The sequence below is a fragment of the Melozone crissalis genome, unplaced genomic scaffold (genome assembly GCF_028551555.1).
Source record: "Melozone crissalis strain CALT ecotype California unplaced genomic scaffold, PUWL_Pcris_2 ptg000023l_1, whole genome shotgun sequence".
NCBI lineage: Eukaryota > Metazoa > Chordata > Aves > Passeriformes > Passerellidae > Melozone > Melozone crissalis.
Genome location: NW_026535801.1, coordinates 33881443 through 33901706, shown reverse-complemented (window position 1 = coordinate 33901706; position 20264 = coordinate 33881443). Strand labels below are relative to the sequence as shown.

The 20264-nt window shown below is 41.8% G+C and overlaps 1 protein-coding gene across 1 annotated transcript in view; it reads left to right on the top strand.

Moving 5' to 3' along the window:
- Positions 1 to 6766: 6766 nt before the first annotated feature.
- Positions 6767 to 20264, top strand: part of DPP10 (dipeptidyl peptidase like 10) — a 434475-nt gene continuing 420977 nt past the window's right edge. Inside the window, exon 1 of the mRNA XM_054277922.1 lies at positions 6767 to 6828. Coding sequence (XP_054133897.1) covers positions 6769 to 6828 — 60 coding nt within the window. The 5' untranslated portion in view covers positions 6767 to 6768. The remainder of the gene's footprint in view (positions 6829 to 20264) is intronic.

Genomic DNA, 20264 nt, shown 5'->3' with positions numbered 1-20264 from the left:
TTGCTCCTTGTTGTTCCTTGAGCAAACTGCTCTGCAGTGTTCCAGGGAAAGTACTCATTTGATGGTAAATTATCCTTCATTTGTGAAAAAAAAAGAATCCTGTTATGTGCTATGAGATTTACACAGAGTAAAGGAAGGGAGAGGTTTTGTCTGTTATTCAATACCATTGAAGCATTGTGGAAATAACTACGGTTTAAGTTTTATTCTTCTCATTTTTTTTTCTCTTAGTGATAGTATGCCTCTAAAATTTTGCTTAGGCTTGTATTAACCCAGATAGATGAAGGAAAATGATTTATGTAGCCAATATTGTTTTTCTTGTTGTCATTGAGTTTTTGTAAGTTGTTTAATCTGGAAAGTATCTTTCCTGCAGCCTATAAGACCTAACATAAAATCCTCTACTTCACCACTCCATAACTACAAACTATTAATTTAAACTTCAAACCCTCTAAATAATGTAAAATTTCCTTTTCTTTTCTATTTCATTCTGGCTTTTCTGGGAGCTAATTTCAGGATGATGCCTCTACATACAAACAGTTCAGAGCAAAACTTCTCATCCCAAAACAATGGCTCACTGTGAAATTTGCTTTCATGAGATTCATACATAGTACAAATATCCCAGAAGCAGAAGGAGCTGTGGGGTAACTTCTTCATGTTGAGGGGACAAAGAGTTTGATCAAATAAAATTCTGCCATAGTAAATTTGGCCAATCCTTGACAAGTTTTTGGGCTACCTATTAGGTACATATATACTTGGAATGCTGGGCTGACTATCAGTGTAGGAATTCTTGTACTGTTTCAGAAGTTTAACTACCTGGTGTCTAATCTTTAAAAAGGGGGCTTGCCTCTGGATGATTTATTATATCTATTGAAAATAAGGGAAATGATCCTGCTTAGACAAAATACTCTCACTTTTGCTTGTCATTTCATTCAAGCTTGTGTGCTAATCTTGAACCTTTTGTAACTCCCCTCTGGACTGGCTTTTGGCTGTGGTGTCAACCCAGAAATCCACTGCTCAGACCTGCCTTCAGTGAGCCCGAGCATCCCTGGAGAGCCAGCACTGGACAGGGCTGTGATGTTCTGGCAGAGCAAGTGCTCTGCATGATATTCAATGTTTCCCATGGCAAGCAAGATTTTAAGGTGTAAAGACGCACAAACCTGTGCAGAAATTGGACATTACTTGACACTGCTTTTGGCATGCCTCCACCAGTACTCTGTGGCAGTTCCTGAGTGTGGTGCAATGCCCATTGTCAGGGAGATGGGTGGCTCTGCTCCTGAAAATCCTCACGCTTGTGAAAGCATTACTCATCCTGTAACTCTTGCATGGTAGAAATATTGAATCCTGTTAGCAGTGTGAGTAATAGTTATGCATGAAATTAAATCTACTTCTCAGATAGGTCAGGTTCACCTTCTTCTTTTTATACTGCAATAGCTTGTGCAAATAGAAGGCTAAATGAATGCAGTGAGATGGAGCAGAGTGCTCCAGGGGTCTACTATGGAATTCATGTGAGACCAAAGAAAAAGGATTTGTTCCTTTTTCCTGAAGTTCCTCACCTGTGAAGTATGTCTACCTGTCAATATGCAGTGTGAAAAAGAAAATGAATATAGCTTGCTGGCCATGTATGGGGGTTTTTTTTGCCTAATTTTGTTTTCTTGGATGGTATTGCCTATTCCTCTGAAGCCTCAGTTGAAAATGTAAAGGAATCAAAGTCATTATTTTCTTTTTCTCTGTTTGAGTCTGGTAAGAGGCACATACAGGACAGACTGAGGGGATCCTGAAGAAGATACTCTTAGCTTGTGGCACTGCCTGTGGTTCATCAGAATTAATTCAGCAGCCCACAGAGACCTGCTCAGAGGTGCCCTGAGAAGTGCTGCTCATAAAGCCACCTCCTGTCTTTGTAGATTTTGTCGGTGACACATTCAGTTCATCCAGGCATAGACCATTTTCTCTTGCCTCTACTTGCAGTTTTATATCTCAAACACCACTTGCTTCTCTTCCCTGGTAACAAGGCAGTTGTATGCAGGCTGTTTTCTCCATCTCTTTTCACAACATACTCTCTGCACTGAATCAATGATACGTAGACATTACTGGATCTATTTTCATGATATCTCCTCTTTTCAGGCAAAATCTAGAAGGATAATTCATTATTATTGTAAAGGGAAGATTTTTTTTCATCTCCTGACTATAATTCAATACCATTCACCTTCACGGAAATTAAGTGATGGAATCATTGTGCACCAAGGGTTCCTTTGTGTTCCAGAACTTTTTAGTATACCTTTTTTTTTCTAAAAGGAGTTGCAAATACTTAATCTAAATATTTTCTATTGAAACAAATGTAGTGAATAAGAACAGAAAGTAATCATAACTAATGCACCCTAATACCTCCGTGGATATTAGCTAGTATAAATGAGGAACATCTATATTTTTCTTCTTGATCATTTCCATATATTGGACTGGATTATGTTTTGAGCATGTCTTTTAGCAATGGAGTGGATTCTCCTTGGTTTTGCTCAAAATTTCCATTAGTGAATCACATTGAGCTGGTTAGAAATCATCCTGCAAAACCTCAAGACACTGAGCTGTGAGGGAACTCTGGAGTGCTGAAAGGAGTGGGCATACACACAGTTGATGTAACACCTGGCAGGGATAACACCAGCCTTTCCCAGTGGGAGAGGTGTCCCCTCCCTGCAGCAACCAAGCTCTGTGGGTTAACACAGCACAACAGCTCCTGGCACTGCAGCCGGGCTGAAAGCTGGCATCCCACTGGTTTATTGAGTCTGCCTGAAGTTGTGCTTCACTTGAGGGAATTTTCCTTCACATTCCCTCCAAGAGCTGCAGCCAGACTGAAGGCTGCAGGGCATGTGGGATTGTGCACATATGAACACGTGTGTGTGTGCATGGCCACAGGACCATCCTCCTGGAGCAGCTTTTCCTAGGATACCTTGAAAGCTGCTGCCCTTTCCCTTGAGAGCTGCTTGGAGTAGAGGATTTTTGGGAAGCTGAGGGGAGGCAGGCTCTGCCCTGTTGTGTTTCACACAAGCCCAGCACTCACACACAGCATGGCTCCTGGTGGGTAATTATTCTGAGGGAGCTGCCAGCCTCACAGTGATCCCAAGTCAGCCTCCCTTGTGGTATTAAAACTTCTTCATCCATAGACAGGGGAGTCTGTAATCTGATTATGAACTGGTGTGAATTAGAAATTGAGTTCACTTGTGTCAATAGCTGCCAACATGTGTGAGCGGAGAATTGGGCCCTTGGTATGTGGAGCAGCAGTAAGATTAAATTTTGTGGACTTGCATAAAACAGAAAAGAGAGCAAATATTTTTCTACATCTATAGAAAAACATGTTGCCATGACGTATCTATAATTACTAATATACACTTTAATATTTTATTTCTCAGGGTGGTGATTATAAAATTTATGTAATGTGACCAAAAAGAAAAAAAGGAAAAAGGGTTGTGAGGATTTTTTAAGAACATAAGGCTTAGAAAATAAGAGGCAGGAAAATGTGTGGCTGGGGAACTGTATTGGGAGTTTCTAGGAGCAGGTTACTGCAGGACTTGAATAGTGATCAGGAGCCTCTGGGAAATGCTGCCTCCAGCAGCAGTTCTTCTGCACTTGGACAGTGGGACAGGCAGGCTTTTCTGTCACAAGCAGGGATTTTCTTTCCTCTCAAACTTTCTGGATAGCTTGATCAATTCTCCTGGCTGATCACGTTGATTTCTTACTCATTTTAAATGAGTAAAGGTTGGAGGTTGTTCAGTGCACTGAGGAGCTCCTCCAACATGGGCAAGTGCCACCTGCTCTACTGCATCTGCTCCCAGCTTTAATATTCTCCAGCATATTTTGGTAATCACTCAGTTATTTAATTGCACCCTAAAGGCACTGAAACATCGGAGAACCTCCTTGCAGGGCTAACATGGATGCCTGCATCAGCAGTCAGCACCCAGGGTGAGCTGCATTTTGCTAAGCAGCCAGTTCCCAAAGAAGATTACACCTATGGAGGATTAACAGCCACATCAGGGATGGCAGGGAATGACATTACTGGAGAAGCAAGCAGCAGAGTGGTGCTCGGGAGGATTTCAGCAGGCATTTTGTGGAATCCCCCTCTATTGATCTGCCTTGTTTCTGGGATATTTTATAATGGCAAACCACGCACTTCTAGAGATTTTACAGCTCCAGTCCTTGTTAGGTTCATCCTCTAATTAGGTCCCACCTTGTGAGAGCAGGAGGTTAATCAGCAAAGAGCACTTTCTAGGAATAGATATCTCAAAATTTGTAGAAGTTCATTTAAAACAATGCCAGCAAATTATTGATCTTACCTCTGTCCTTGGCAACTTTTTAACCCAAGCTGCCTTTTCTTTGTTATTATAAGGAAGAGATTTTTCTGTTAGCTTAAAGCTGGTTTTGGAGCTTGCATGGAAGGTCAGCAACAGTGAAGCATAAAATCGAACATGAAAACTACACAAAGTTCTCATAGGAGCTTACAAAAAGTCACAGATATTTAACTATTTAACCAACTAACATTGTCATGAGTCCATTTATTTTTGTCTTAAAGTAGTTCCCATGTGAAATTGTTAAACACAAATATATTTCAAGATGAAGAAGAATGTCTCTGAATCTTCCAGGCTACTTGTGCTTGCTTGAGCTCCTGGTGACAATAACTTGAAGTCATCATTTTCTTTTCAGGACAAATATTTGGGCAGAGTATGGTGAAAGTTACCCTGTTAGCCCTTTACCCAAACAGCCACTTACTCGTTCTCTCCTCCTCAACACTCACCTTTGAGTTGAATCATGTCTCATTTTTATGTGCGGGTGGTTTTTTCCCCATCTATATCCATTAAGTTTCATTCCTGTCTGCATATGATAGAGAGAGGTGAAAGAGCACTGCTGAGCCCCTGATATGCTTTCTAAATGTGGATTTTATTGCTCAAAATCCAATAAATCTGCTAAGGTGAAGGAGGCTAATGTGAGCAGTCCTGCAGGCTAGAGGCCAGCCCGGATGCCTCACTCATGGTGCCTGGAGATGATCAAGCAGGGACCCTCTTGCTGTGCTTTGCTTTGCATTTGGCTTCCTTCAACAATGACATTTTTCTCAGTATCACTGGAGGAAGCACTGATTGCTCTCCCCTCTCTGGAGGGGTTGTTTGTACCCAGGGCTGCTTTCTGCAGACTGAGATCAGTCTTTTCCTCACCAGCTCCATCTCCAGCAGTACCTGCCTTTCTGTCCAAGTTAAGGTGTGCAAAATGAATTTTGACTTTGGAATATTTTGTGAGAGATGATTTAAAGCAGATTTTCATCCAGGAAATTAAAATCTTTTGAAAATGAACCCCATTGAAAAGAGCTCTGGCAGATGTCTGAAGTCATGATGAGATTTACAAGCACAGATGAGGGTCCTCACAGGCCTCTGTGGGCTGTGACCACAGCAAGATCTCAGCCTTCTCCTTTGCAGAGTGGGATGGACCTACAGCCTGAAGACTTTAGCAACTTTTGTCTTGTTGCATCACTACTTTTTGGGTATATGCTTTGTACATTTTCTTCAGCTTACTTCAAAAAGAGGGAGTGGCAGTAGGGGAAAAAAATGAGACAGAACCATAAAACGAGCTCAACCCAGGAAAACTCATTTTATTTTTGAGCAATAACTTCCTGCACTGGGAGTATAACTTTGAATATGGTAGCAAATACTGCTCAACAGCCTCCCTTCTGAAAGAACAGATGCTTCAGAGGTGCCTGAAGCTGGAGTCTCATGCAGTGAGAGGTTCCAAATCAGCAGTTTCTTTAGGAGACTTGTGCCATGGCTTCTGGCCGTAGTCTGTCCTCATTTTTCTTTGCTTCCTCTTGCACCAACTTTACCTGCCCTGGCTGCAGTTTTGTGCACCCCTCAGAAATGCCCCAGGAATGCCTTGGTGTGTGGCACACTGTGTCTTGTTTTACTGGGAGGTTTCTCTAAAGTAAGAGTCATTAAAGGATGTTATGCATCTACAAAATATTGCTTGTTCATTATCAGCCTGCGGTGTCACAATCTGCTGACAGAGCTTACCAACTTCCATTCCCAAATCCTGGCTTTGGCATCACCTCTGGGTTGGACCGGCAGAAAGAGAATTTGTGTGTTCCTGGCAAGGTCTGCTCAGGAATCTGGAGGGTACAGATTCTTATCTTGTACCACAACCAAACCCCCCTGAAAGTTATATGGGTGAAAGTCTAATTAGAGAAGCCTTTCCTCTGCTCCACGGGGAAGCGTGGAGCTGTTTGCGGTACTGAACACGGCGCGGTGATTTCGGGAGACTGGTGCCGGTGCCTCGTACCTGAGTTACATAAGCACGCCCGTACCCCGCTACCGCAGTGGGCTGGAGGCGTTTGGAACCGAGGGAAGAGGCGGCAGCAGGGAACGGGGAAGGCAGAAAGGAAAAAAACCCGCGGAGCACAGAGGAAAGAGCAGCCAGCATAAACTTTCTGCTGCAGTCTTACTCATCTCGGCTGAGAGCACTGCGGGCCCGGCTTTCACAGAGCGGGGCCGATCCCGTTCATCTCCCCAGTCCGGGGGCACGGCTCGGCTGGGTCCCCGCTGGTCCCGGTCCGGAGCGGGTCCGGCGGGCGGGGCGGTGCCGGGCGGGGCGGAGCGGGTCCGGCCCCGCCGGGCGGAGCCGCCGCGTCCCCCGGGTTGCGGAGCAGCGCAGCCGGAGCCGCAGCCGGAGCCCCCCGGCCCGGCCGCTCGGAGGCGCCGGGAGGGACCCGCGGGTGCCCCGTGCCCGCCCGGCGCCGCCGGCACCATGAACCAGACGGCGACCGTGTCCCACCACGTCCACTGCCACTCGTCCCGGGCCGTCAAGGTAGGGCGGGCGGCAGCGGGGCTCCCCGGCCGCCCCGCGTCCTCTCGCTGCGGGCAAGTTCGGCGGAGCTCGGGGAGAGGCGAGGGACAGCTCCGGCTGTGTCCCGGCAGCGGCGCCTTCCTAGCCAGCCCTGCCCAAAGTTGCCCCGAGCGGGCGGCGCTCGGCGCGGAGCTGGCGGTGCCTCCCGGAGCGCCGCTCCGCAGTGCCGGCACGGCAAGGGCTCTGTGAAATGGACCTGTGAGACGCGATCTGGTGGTGTGTGCTCGGAACCGGGACCGGACGGGACGGGTGCTTGCTGCTGGTGGCCGTGTCCTCGCGTGCGGGAGAGCTGGGTGGGTGCTCTGGCCGGGCACTGAGGGGATCCTGCTGCGGGGAGAGCCGAGGGAATAGCGGGCTCTCGCCTCCACTGCCTTCTTGCCCAACCTCTGACACCATCCCGCCTTTGCATTGATTGGAAACTACTTTCTGGCCGAGTTACTGCACTCTGGAGTGATAGGATGAAATCCCTAACCAGATTGGTATTCAGTAGGAAGTACCTCTGCAGAAATGTGTGGGTTTTTTTTTTTTTTTTTCCTGAAATAAAATAAAAATGCAGTCAGTGACAATATTCGATTAGTGATGTTGTTTCTAGATGTTATTTTTTCTTAGTCCTGAAAGAACAACATCTAGAAATCTTACACCAGCTATTTTGTTTCATAAAATGATGTGAAAGCCTGAAGAGTTCCCTTCAGTGCCTTTCTGTGTGTGCCAGGCTGTGCTCAGGTTTGTGTGGGGTGAGGAATCCTGCTGGGGCTTCACTCCTCCTTGTGCTCTGAAGTTGAGGGGTCTGGGGTTTGTTTGTCTTCTCAGAAGGAGCAGCTGAACTTCACATCATGTTAGGAAATTCTCAGTTGGGCTTTATCCCGTTAGTGCTGGGAATAAAAATCATGACTTAGAGCTGAGGCAGGAGGGGATTAAAGGTATAAATCTTCGATTAGCACTGTCATTTTTATATAGGCTGCATTAGGCTGTGCAGTGTATGATCAGTAATGCAGAATGTCTGCAGGCTCAGGGATGGGGAGGGGGTTACCTGTGGCTCTAATGACCATTTGTGTAAGGTGTAACTGTGTCCATCACATCACAGAATGTCCCCTTAGTTTATGGCCAAATGGGCAAGGTCATGGCAAATAATGAATTACAATTGCCCTGGCCTACTTCAAAGAGTCAGCAAATATAATTTCAAATTGCTTAAAACCATTTTATCCTCTCTAGGTCTATCTCTGAAAGTAACTGGAGAACAGAGAGCAGTGTGGTACTTGCTCTGGGAAATATTCCCTTCATATGTTTGGAACAGCCAATGCTAATTTTTCACTGCCAGAAACATTTATTAAATTCATTTGACTGGACTTCTAAGCCAAAACAACAACAACCACCAATATCAATATGCCATTAAAAAAAAAAAAAAAAAAAAGAAAAAGAGCCAGAGGAGTCAATAGTCTTCAAAAAGAGAGAACATGAATCAGAGCCTTCTAGACATGAGTCCATTTTGCAACCAACACAGTAATACTGATGCCATTAGAAAACTGTCTCATTTTTCTGCTCTTAATTCTATGTGTCAGGTGTGAAATGTGCTTTATAAATAGTTCTAAGTGCTTCAATGCTGAGCCAATGGATACTCCATGAAAAAGTATTTACGACTGTAGAGGAGCAGTAACTTCCCTATGGTAATGAGGACCTTGTACTGGAAATTACTTTAAAAAAAAATTCATTAGTGACCAAATAGAAATTGCATTTTAAGCATGACTTCCCAAGAAACAGTGTTAGTTCTAGCAGTTATGAAGATTCAAGAAAAAAGGTTACTGGAAAATTTCACACCTATTGGAATGAGATCCCTAAACCCCCTTATTTTATTCCTCTTATGTTCCTCCCCAACACACAAAGCTGTGGCATCTCAGCTCCTGTATGTTAATATCAATGTAATGTTAATATCATGTATGTATCGTGTATGTTAATATCAATGTATGTTAATATCAATGTAATGTTGCTTCTCAGTGGATCAGCCCCTCTCTGCTTTGTAAACTTCTGGATTGACAGAACAAGAAGCAGAATGAATCCTGCAATCTTCATTCGTGTCAGTTCCCTCTCTGAGTCACCCTGGGGCTGCATGGAGGGACACCCCTGGCCCTTTCTCACATCCTTCCTTGTTGAGGGATGGGTACAACTTTTTGTGTCCATGAACTGAGTGCACTGCATCCAAAGTAAGTTTGGTGACAGAGAAACAAACACATTTTCAAGAGGAACATTAATATCAAGCAAGGAAAAAAGCCTAAAGATACCAAACCCCTTGGATAAAATGCCAAATCTCCTAGAAAAGCCTTTTACCCCTAAGACTCTTTGTAGCTTGTTTTGAAGTGATTGCAAACCTCACCACCTTGCTGACAGAACTATGAACAATGATCTTTCACTCTGAGATGTGTAGAAAAACTTTTAGGGTCTAGCTGGGAATGCCAAATACCTGCCTCATTTCTGTATCATTACATGCTTGACTCCAGGATCCCCCCCCATGGCTATGGAATTGGTTTTATTCTTCACAGTTTTGGCTCATCTTGTCAACACAGCAAGCAAATTAGCTCTTCCAGGAGAATCACTGAGTTTTGTGCACTTCCATGTTGTGCTGATGGCCAGATAATTTTTCAACATTCTATTTTGTCTGACAGAGAAAAATTCTGTTAAAACGTTGTTTGCCTTGCTTGGAGTAAAGAAAGAAAAAAAACCTCCACAACCCAGAAAATAGAAAATAATAATTATCCTAGCTAACTAGGACAACAAACCAAACATCTGTGTGAAATTTACCAGGGACTGTGGAATAGAAAGGTTTGTCTTGCTCTTAACACAGTCGTGATTACAATTTGCTCTTACTTAAAAAAAAAAAAAAAATGAGTTAAGCTAATATTTCTGTGGCTTTATACATTATTTAATAATAAAATATTCTTTACCAGATCATGAGTCTCTGCTGTTATCAACCTCATATTGATCTGACTGCAAGCTGGATCATGGAATGAGTTACTAATTGGCATTTCAGAAGCACATAATTACTGTGTAATATAATATGTATGTTATAACCTTTTACTCTTCTTTCTTTCCTGCCTTCCTTTCACTTTTATTTATTCATTAGCTCTTAGATTGTAAAATATAAAAGGAAAGTGCAGATATGTCCTTAGCAAAAATTCTGCAGCAAGTTTCATTAGTGTCCAGGGACTGTATCAGCAATTTTTACATTTCAGGTTTATTGTAGTGTTGTAGCACCTGCTAATTGATGGGTAGTGGTGTACTAATAGTTTTCTTATTTACAATTAGGTTGAGGAGCAAAGACTTTAGGGGGGTTTGTAGTGTTCCCTTTGGACTTCTATGTGTTTAGAGCAACTAATTTCTTTTTAAACCAAACCTGTGCCTTAGCAGGAAAACATCTGCCCACTCCTGAAAACTGCAAATGCATTTCCTCCTACAGAAAGAGAGAGAGAGAGAGAGAGAGATAGACAGATAGATAGATAGATAGATAGATAGATAGATATTCATATGTAACTGTTCCTGGTCATAAGGGCTGCTTGGTCACTCTTTTTGGGTTGAAACTTCAGGTAGTTGGATTTTTGCATGCCCACAGCATGTGCACCCACCAGGCCTTGTGCAGATAGGAGAATCACTGCAATCTACCAGCTGCTTAGGAAATAAATCCCTTCAAATGAGAGCAGTGTTTCTGAAATCCATTACATCAAAAGCAAGTCACTAACAGATAATCTCAGTGAGTGTTCAATTATGAACTAGCCAGGATACACACCAAAGGGCATAAGTGATACAGGGCTCTGTCATTGGTAGGAACAGTATATATATGGCAGCATAATAATACAAAAAAAAACCAAACCAAAAAACCCTAAATAAGTGGTGCATTTAAATGGAATAGGTTTGCATGGTATTTTGTTATGGCAATATGGAATTTGAGCAGTGATGTGCCATGTGCCAACATGTTTGTCATGGTGTGTGAGGAGCTACAGCTCTGGGGAAGTGCAGTGTGGTGGTGACAGGAGGCAGCCTGGCCATGGGGACACATGTCACTGTCACCTTCAGGATGTGGCGAGCTCAAAATGCATGCTTAGAACAAAGTAAATATTTCTATTTTCCAAAGCACTGAGAAAATGTAGAACACCCCTGTGTTTATTCAGTTCTTGAGACTCTGTCTGGAGGTGTAAAGTGACCTGTTAGAGGACTCCAAAAATACAAGTTATAGCACCCATCAAAGAGACTTTCTTGGAGCTTGATAGAAATACCTTAAGTGTTGTTTGAATGCATTTTTGTTGAGTGGAGTTGCTGGTGTGATTTATTTGTATTTTGTACACCAAAACTAGTGCATGATGACACATATGTGTGGAGACAAGCTGGAGATCTCTAGCTGGAAATTTGAAGAATAAATCACAACTTTTAAATCTTTCCATGTTACACCTTTCTGTATTTTTTCGGTCACCTTGCCAATCTGTATTACCAGAGAATAACTTGGGTCTTTTCCTATTAAAAAGTCCATCCTTTGTCATAAGAAGGGGCAGGAAAGAGGAAAAAAAACATTTGAAATGCTTGTATTTTCCCCTTCCAGTCTACGAATGAAGAATTGCTCCATGTCAAAGGTGACATCAAGATTAGTTAACCAGTACTAGATAAAAACTAGAGGAGAGAGCGAAAGGGGAAGAGTTACTATCAGATCCCCAGCTGATGTCATAAGGAGCAGCACGGTGTCTCCATAGGTCTGGTGCTCAGGCCTTGTGTGTCTCAGCAGCAATTGCCCAGCACTCCACAGCCAAGGTAGAAATGGTGGGGGTCTCTCCTTGCAGGGGAGCTCAGTCCCATTGCCTGCTGTGACCTTGCTGGTGGGGCATGTTCGCTGCCACTGCTTTGCCTACAAATTTCCTATAAGCTTTCAAAACTTTCCATTCTTTATTCCCTGCTGTTTTCATAAAACTTCAAAGCAATTAGCAAAAAGTGCAAGCACTTTTATATGCATGAATATATACTGATTCTGTGGTATAGATTTGATATATATAATATATAGCCAACCCCTCCATGTATTCTAATACAATTCATGGCTTTCAGTGTAATGCTGACCATAGGGATTTAGAAGGCAGTCACTTTAAAACTAATAAACACAAAGATACATGAACATGGTAGTAAATTATAATTAATAATGGCTTAGTACTTTCCTGATTGTAATCCTATAATTTTTTTCCTACTGCCCATCATTACTTTAAGGAATAGGGTATTAAGTTTGATTCTCTTTGAAGCCACTTAAGTTGTGGGTCTGTGAGTGTTACATAACACCTTCCTGAACTGACACCACATCATGAGGAATTTAATCTTTCTCATTCTTTAATCCAAAACTGTTTTATTAACTATGTGTTAGAAAAATTTTGTGCTTATTTTGTTCAGTATTTTATTCTTAAACTTAGCATAGTAAGACTGACATGCAGTCTAACACCTAGGCATTGCTTTGGAATTTGCTTAGGACCATTCCTGTTTAAAGATTTTTATCTAAGGTCCTCAAATTGAATTATAAATGTTAAGTTATGCAACACCCAGGTTTGTGACTGCTCTGTGTTAATCATTTGACAGGTTTTTAGATCAGTGACTTTGACTTCTCACATGCTGACAACACCCAGTGTTTCTGGCAGCATGTGCCAGAAGCAAAGCAAAATTAGCTTCTGGGACTCTTAAAAATGAGGCACCTGATATAGCAGAATGCATTGGGGGCTTTTTGTTTCAAAGAGAGAGAATGAGACAGGCAGGTTTGTTACAGTGTGAATGGAACCAAGAGTGATTCACAGCAATACACGCCAACCCAAGGGACCTGAGGGAAGGAACACCTAGAATGAGAGTCATCAGCTTAATTAAAGACTCTCCACAGTCCTGAGCTGTGAAGCTAATGCAATGGCTGCAGATGGGGGTGTGATTTATTACATTTTGAATTTAACTGGTGAAATAGTTTGAGTGAATTATGCTTTAAAATGCTAATTTCTCAGTGCTGATGGCAAAGGCAGCTCCAGTGTGGTGGGCGTGTGCTGTGGGTCTCATCCCCACATCAGGAGTGCCAGAAGGGAGAGAGGGAGGGAGGATGCTGGGGCCTCCAGGGAAGCAGGATAATGTCCAAAGATATTTAAAGCTTAGTGATACTGATGCTGGCCTTGAGCTGCTGACCTCTTCCCTGAGGATACATCAGAAAAATAATCCAAAGTTAGAGTTTAAAAAAGGAAGCGAGTGGAACTGGAGAGAAGGAGACGGCTGTCTAAGCTTGTGTGTGACCTTACCAAGGGAAAAGAATGGGGAAGGCAAGCCCTGGGGAAGTTTTGCAGAAAGTTGAGAAGGAAGTAGAGATGATATCTGAAGGACACCTTGAGGCAGTGGCGGCAGCTTGGCAGGAGGAGGCAGAGACAAGGGAGTTTCAGGGAGACAGAATTTGAGTGCAACTGGCTGCTAACGGCGGCTGGCAAGTCAAGGAAGATCAGAATGGGGTATTGTGTTCTGGCTTCAGCTAAGGACACTGCACTTGGCATATTGGCTGTTGGGTTAGATTACGTTGCTAGATCTGACCTGTCACACAGAAGTTGTTGCAGAAAGTCACAGCCCTCAAGAGAAACCAGGAGACAAAGATAATGTACTTTTTTTGGAGAAGTGACAGAGATGAGGTTTGCAAAGTGATCTTACTGTGGAACCCCCAGAAGCAAGAGAGCACAGTGTCTGCAGGCTTCATGCTGGGGGAAAACACCATAGATATATTATATTTGGAAGAGATATATATGCATATATTCAGAAGAGCTAGGCAATATGGGGGAAAAGAAAAATATATGCACAGGGTTTGTTATATTGCGTCCACTGTTTTGTGCAGTAACATAGAAAAGTAACTAAAACAGTGCCAAAACCATGAGTTTGTTGGGAAAGTTAGGATCATAATGATGCAAATGTTTCCTCTTTAAGAAAAGGTTTGGGGAGCATACAGTGATAGTATTTTGGTAATCTTAGTCCAAATTTGGCTACCTGTGCAGTAATGGTTTAGCATTGTGGGAGGCAATAACAGTACATATGTGTTAAATTATTTTTTAAAGTTTTAAGTTGTTTTAAGCTTATTTAATAATGTTTTAATTGGTGCAGCTCATAAAAAATGAATATTTCATTACTAATAATAAGTCTATTCCTTCTGGTACAACCTGAGCCACTTCTGCAAGTAACGGACGTTGGGTTAATTTCAGGGACATTTCTGCACAAGGATTTCTAAGAATTTTCATGTTAGCACAATGATGGTGAAATCAAAATTAAAGCTATTTGTGTAAAAAGAGTGTGCAATTGTGCAGCAAGTTGCTAAACACAGAAAAATTGATACTGTTACATTAAAGGATAACAAATAGGTTTATGTTCCTGCAGATTGAGAAAGTCACAACATGCTAGTGCTTCATATCAAACTTGCCATTACGTTTATATCATTAAAGATGAACTTTGTCTTCAAAGGTGGCTGTTCTTTAAGGTGCTAATCATGTTCCTCCTGCTGCTGGGAGAGCCCCGTGGCTGATGCCATCCCAAGTGTCCTTTTCGCCACCGGGGCTTTGCCCAGGGACTTCCCTAGCTGGCACAATTTCCTGTGGCTGTTTCTCAGAGAGGAACTTCTGTAGGTGCAGCAGGGAGAGAGTTTCACACCCCGTGGATAGGTGAGATGCAAACATTTTCAGTTCTGACAAAACTCAAAACTGAGACTTACTGAAGGTTTTTCACAGGGAGATAGAGGGAGAAAGCTGGGGCAGATACCTGTGCCTGGTGGTCACACTGGTGGCTGTAAATGCTCTGTTTGTGCTCCTGCAGAAGGTGGAGGAGTTTCTCCAGGGCAGGGGATGGTGCTGGAGCTTTTCCCTGAACTCTGCAGCACTGTGCAAGTCAATGCACCAAAGTCCATTAGCTTAAGGGAGCTGATTTCTTGATGCCAGCGGTGAGGACTGAGTGTCCCTCTGGGGACCCATTTCCTCAGCCCCTGCCACCTGGGTAAATGATCTGTCAGAGATCTGGCACAGTGTCTCTTCACTAAAACAGTCAAGGAATGAAGAATATTTGTTTAAATTCTTGTTTATTAGCCTTATTTATGTTTTTAAAATTGTGGTTTCAGGAGTGTAAAGGCAGGAGTCTATCCCTTGGCTTAGTTTTTCCCTGGGTATTATAGATGAATAGCAGGCTTACATTTTGAAATAAACTTTTTTTCTTTTGTAAAATCAATTGCTTAGGCAGGAGAGTTCCTGACTTCCCAATTAAGCAATTTATCTAAAAGAAATCTTTTTTTCCTTCCCTTCAGAGCATTAAACCCTTACTCAGCTTGAAAGCTGCATCAGTCTGCCAGTGTGGGATTAATGCCACAAACGTTACTGCTCATATTTGCTGCAGAGATGACCTGCAGACATGACCATCATGTTAAAAAATAGCTTTTATAATTCCTTGTGCCTCATAACAGAGCCAAAAAACCTGCCTCTGTTTTCCTGCATTTCTCCTTACTGGTTAGAGGAGGGGAGAAGGCACAAAAAGGGGTGCCTGTTCCCGATGGCCCATCCATCCCTGCTGCCTCCTGGGGCTTGGGCAGTTTCTGGAATGGTTTTCTGGCTGCAGTGGCTCTGCCTTTGCCATGTCCCTGTCCTGTGGGCACCTTGGAAGCATCAGCACACACGAGTGCCTCCATGGGCTGTGTGTGAGAGCTCAGCCTGGCATCCTGAAACCTGCCCTGAGCCTGGTCCCACTGCACACCAGGAAGGCTTACGGCTTATTTTGGCTTTTTGGATGAATCGAGGGAAGGGAGGAGACTTTTTGTTTTCCTCTTAACCTGTTTGTCCATTGTCAGTATAAATAAGTTTGAACATGTTCTGAGATTATCAGCACAGCTCCTCAACACTGAAAGGAATCAACCTCTCAAAGCTTTTGAGCTTTCCCATCACTCACATTTTACCTGTACAAGCAAACCCCGTGTGTGTGTGTGTGTGTGTGGCACTGAGCAGCACAGTAGTGTGTTTATTCACTCTCTGGGCTAACCTTGCTTCTCCAAGAGGCTGGAAGGAAATTGCTGTGCTTCTACATTTTCTTGTGGGACCTGTTAGTTTCTGCTGCTCGTAAGGATCCTTTCCCCAACTCTCCTGCTAATCCAAACCCCAAAAAAATTCTAGCAGTGCTGGAATGACTGACTAAAGGTTTTCTCACTGTAATTTATACACCTATCAATAATTTCATAGTTGATTTTTTTTCCCCCTGTACAGGACACAGTGTCTTATTGCTGGAGCTGAAAACTTGAAAATTGGAGTTTGGGGTAGACTCATGAGTTCTGTTTCCTCTGGTGGTAACTGTTCATCCAGAGGTTCTGCAACTGTTTCTGCTGGGCTTTTCCAGGGAATTAAAGATGGCTTTTAAGGTTAACAGTTTCTCTTAGGAGGTGGAAGGAAGCTCTCCATGGCTCAGCAGGCTGCCCCAGCTTCCCCAAAGGTCAGGGTGACCTCATCATTGTGGCAGGTGGAGCTGGGGTGTCTCACTCTTCCTTTGTGGCTTTCTGTTTTCTTCTGGGTGTGAGTCCTCCTGGGTTGTTTGCGTGGGGAATCACGAGCAAGTGAACCTCTGTGACAGAAAAAGACTGAAGGAAAAGAAGAGGGAGAAAAGTTAATCCCTCAGAACCACTCTGGTGGCCTCAGGAGACACATCTGTTGATGGCACATCATACACACTTTGCTCTTCTAAGCATCTCTATGGTTTGGGATGATTTTTGCTTTCTGAGAAGACAGGACGGTGTTCATACTAGAAACCTTTCGAACTATTATTTTTCACACAGTATTATCTGGCTGCTGGGGGTCAATACAACCCTGGATTTGTCTGTTTAAAGACCGAATATATACTACCCATGGCCCTCTTTCCTAGTGATGATTTTTAAGCTGTGAATTCCCTACATTTACCTACAGTAAAACCTCAGCTGACATTCAGAGTGCATAATTTTGTATAGATTTAGTCTGGAGTTTGAAAAAAATCTCAGTTTTATAATTCAACAGCTGTAATGTGTTTTCTGGGAACATTAATGTTTCTGAAATTTGATTATGCAAATATTTGCAGAGGGCAAACAAATGCTGAGCGAACAAATCCATAAAATAATTAAGCAAAGACTGGTTGTTTTCTATTTTCATAGTATTTCTATTGGTTTCTATTTTCATAGTATTTGTGTCTCTTTAAACATCTCCCAAACTCTCTGGATGCCTCTTTCCCCTCAGTGATTTAGAAGTCCCTGGTGACACTGATTGCATCCCAAGAGAGGTTACCTTTACTGGTGAAACCCATCAAAAAGCTGATGCCATGTGAAGAAATTTTTTGAGATATCTTTACAGATATTTTATAGATTCAAAGAAATTTTCTGGCATCATCAGAATCATAATACTAAGCAGTGTTCAAATTTGAGGACTCTTAAAAGTATGCAGAAAAAGAATTTTAGATGACCACTGTTCTCTTGGTTACTGGTGGGCAGCTGTGCTTTTCCACATCTAGTACTTAAATATTAAATCATTGAGTTGGTGGTTATGCTGTGGAAGAGATTTATTTCAGGAGTTATAACTAAAATCACGTTTTGTCAGAATTTTGTGATTTTTAAGTTGTTTTTTGTCATATTGGCTTGACATTCTGCAGGTTCACTGTAGCAATCCTGATACAGGCAAGTTATATTCGGATTGAGCTCCAGACACATGGAAGTGAGAGGCTCATTCCCTACCAGGCTTTGTGTTCCCAGAACAGCTCTGTCATTTTTGTACTGGATTGGGCAGCATAAAAGAAATGCATTTATAGTCCCAGGCAGTTTTCAGAATGAGTGCTGTGCATAAAATTGCTTGCTGAAGTAACTTGCCTGATGCGGCAAGAGAGATGGGCTAACAGAGAATTTGGGTCGCTGTACCTAAGAAGATTTCTGTAATTAAACTGGTTTGCATTTTTACATGAAATACTAGAAAAAGCTTTAAAGTTTCAACCTGTCTATCCCCTTTCCTCCTGAAACAATAGTGTTATAGCTTCACATCTAAACCATTTAGAACCAAATTTTGATAAAGAAAAAGAATCATTGTTGCAAGATTTTGAAGAACTTATTTCTCACAATGGAACTAAAAAAACCCTGAGTTTGAATGAAAAGGAAATAATAACTGATACTCAAGATTTTTATGTTTCATTTTTAAACTGTAATCAAAAAATAGTGTGTACTCTCGTTTGATGGATGCTGCACACACTGCAGAAAAAGTACACTGCAAGTTTTTGGAAAAGTGCCCACAACTGATACAGTGGGATTTGGGAATAATTTTATTTTTTATGGTTTGGTATTTTTTAAAACACTAACAATTCTCAAGCTGCCTTCTTGCTTAGGTCAATTATTTTTGAGGAGGGATGCAATATGCTCATTACTTTCCAGTATTTCTTCTGTGTTGTTACTGCAGAGAAAGAAAACAGTAAAGTATCTGAAAGCCCAAATATCAGTCTGTAATGATTTCTGCATTTAGAGCATAGGAATGAAACTACTATCATTACAGTTTAGCACAAAGTTTCATTTCTATTTAATGACTGCTTTGAATGATGACTTGTGTAATTGATCATGCACACTTACACAATCAGCATTTATAGTTTAACTTTTTAAATGAAAATGTGGAATACCTACAGGTATAGGCTACATAGAGTAGTATGTGATAATGTAAGAGTTCTCCAAATTAGTACTATGACTGTTTGACAAACTCTCATAATGTCAAAGTTTAAATTATTGAATAGCTACAATTCTGCTGTAGAAAGTGCAATGTAGATCATGAGACATAAAAGGAAGCATGTTCCAGATGAAGTAGCTGAGTAAATATATCATCTAAGTGGCTGATAAAGTAGCTAAATTACTGTAAACAAACAATAAAACATCTTAGAGGAAATATCTCAGAGAGATTGCTTATTGAAAGCTTAAAAAGATAAATGCAAATTGTAAATATGTAAAGGCTGGAGGGCAGCTTTTTGATAAAAGCTGTAGGTTCTCTTGGCTGTCTGTCTAATACACATGATATCCTTGAACAGTAATGACTATTCCCTCTGACACAGGGTAAAGCATAGCAGATGAGAGTTGATATAAGATGGACCTAATCTATTTCTGCCATTAAATACTTATAGAAATATTTCTGGGCATTGTAATATGAAAATGTTCAGTGAAAGGAAAATGTTGAGACTGTATACATCATTAATCAATTATAAGTCATCTTAATGGATAAGAAATTACTCCCGAGATATTTGTTTTATTAGTGAACTCAGTTCTGCAGAGCATCAATTCACTGCATACCACACAAACAGCTTTGTTTTTTTTTTGGTTTTTCTTTTCTTCCCATTATCTTTGATAATTTTAGTTTCCAAGAAAATATCCATGGAATTGATCATCGTCTACCCCTAAGGCTGAAGATGCCAAATATATGATTTTATGCCAGAAGTATTTGTGGAAGCATCAAAGTTCTTGTCTGCCAGCCAGTGGCCAGATGCCATCAGCAGCAGAGGTGGCTGGGAGTTTTCAAACTGGAGCCAAGGTGTTGGAAAAATGTCCAGGGACCCTCAGAGCAGCCTTGCAACACTTAAAGGGCAGCACTTTCTCATCGTAGGAGAAGGATGGGGTCAGAATTTTTAGCTGGGCCTGTTGGGGTAAGGAAAGGAGTAATTAAAATTTAAAGAGGGGAGATTTAAGCTAGAAATAAGGATGTGTTTTACAATGACAGTGGTGAAGCACTGGCACAGGTTGCTCAGAGAGGTGGTGGAAGATCCATCCCTGGAATATTGGATGTCAGATTGGATGGGGTCCTGAACAGCCTGCTCTGGTTGAAGATGTCCCTGCTCACTGCAGGCTGGTTGGACTAGATAAACTATAGAGGTCCCTAGCAACTCAAATTATTCCATGATTCTATAAAAAAAGGAGAAAATTAAAAGTGCTATGAAGCACAGCAGAGTTGTCAATAATATCTCCTCCCATCTAAAGGGAGGCAGCCTGGAAGAGCTAGAAGAAATTGTGCTTTGTGCATACATTGCTCTGTGGTAATGTTTTCTCTTTATATTGTATTTTTCATCCTATTGCCTCTGGACAACCCTCATGTAGATGAAAAGCTAGTGGTAATGAGTTGAGCTGATAAATCTTTCAGAAGAAAAGGGGAGAAAAAGAGATAAAATATTATAACTGTTTTTAGTAAGGAGGGCTTACTTGAAAATACTTAATATCTGATTCTCAGTGTTTTCTCAAAATGACACCTAAAAAAAAAAGATGATAAAAAGTTTCTAAGATAATGAAGATAGTAAGAGGTAATACTAAAATGACACTGATAACCCTTCTGCATTCAGTATTATTTTATGTGACTACTTTATTCATTATGATTTATGGA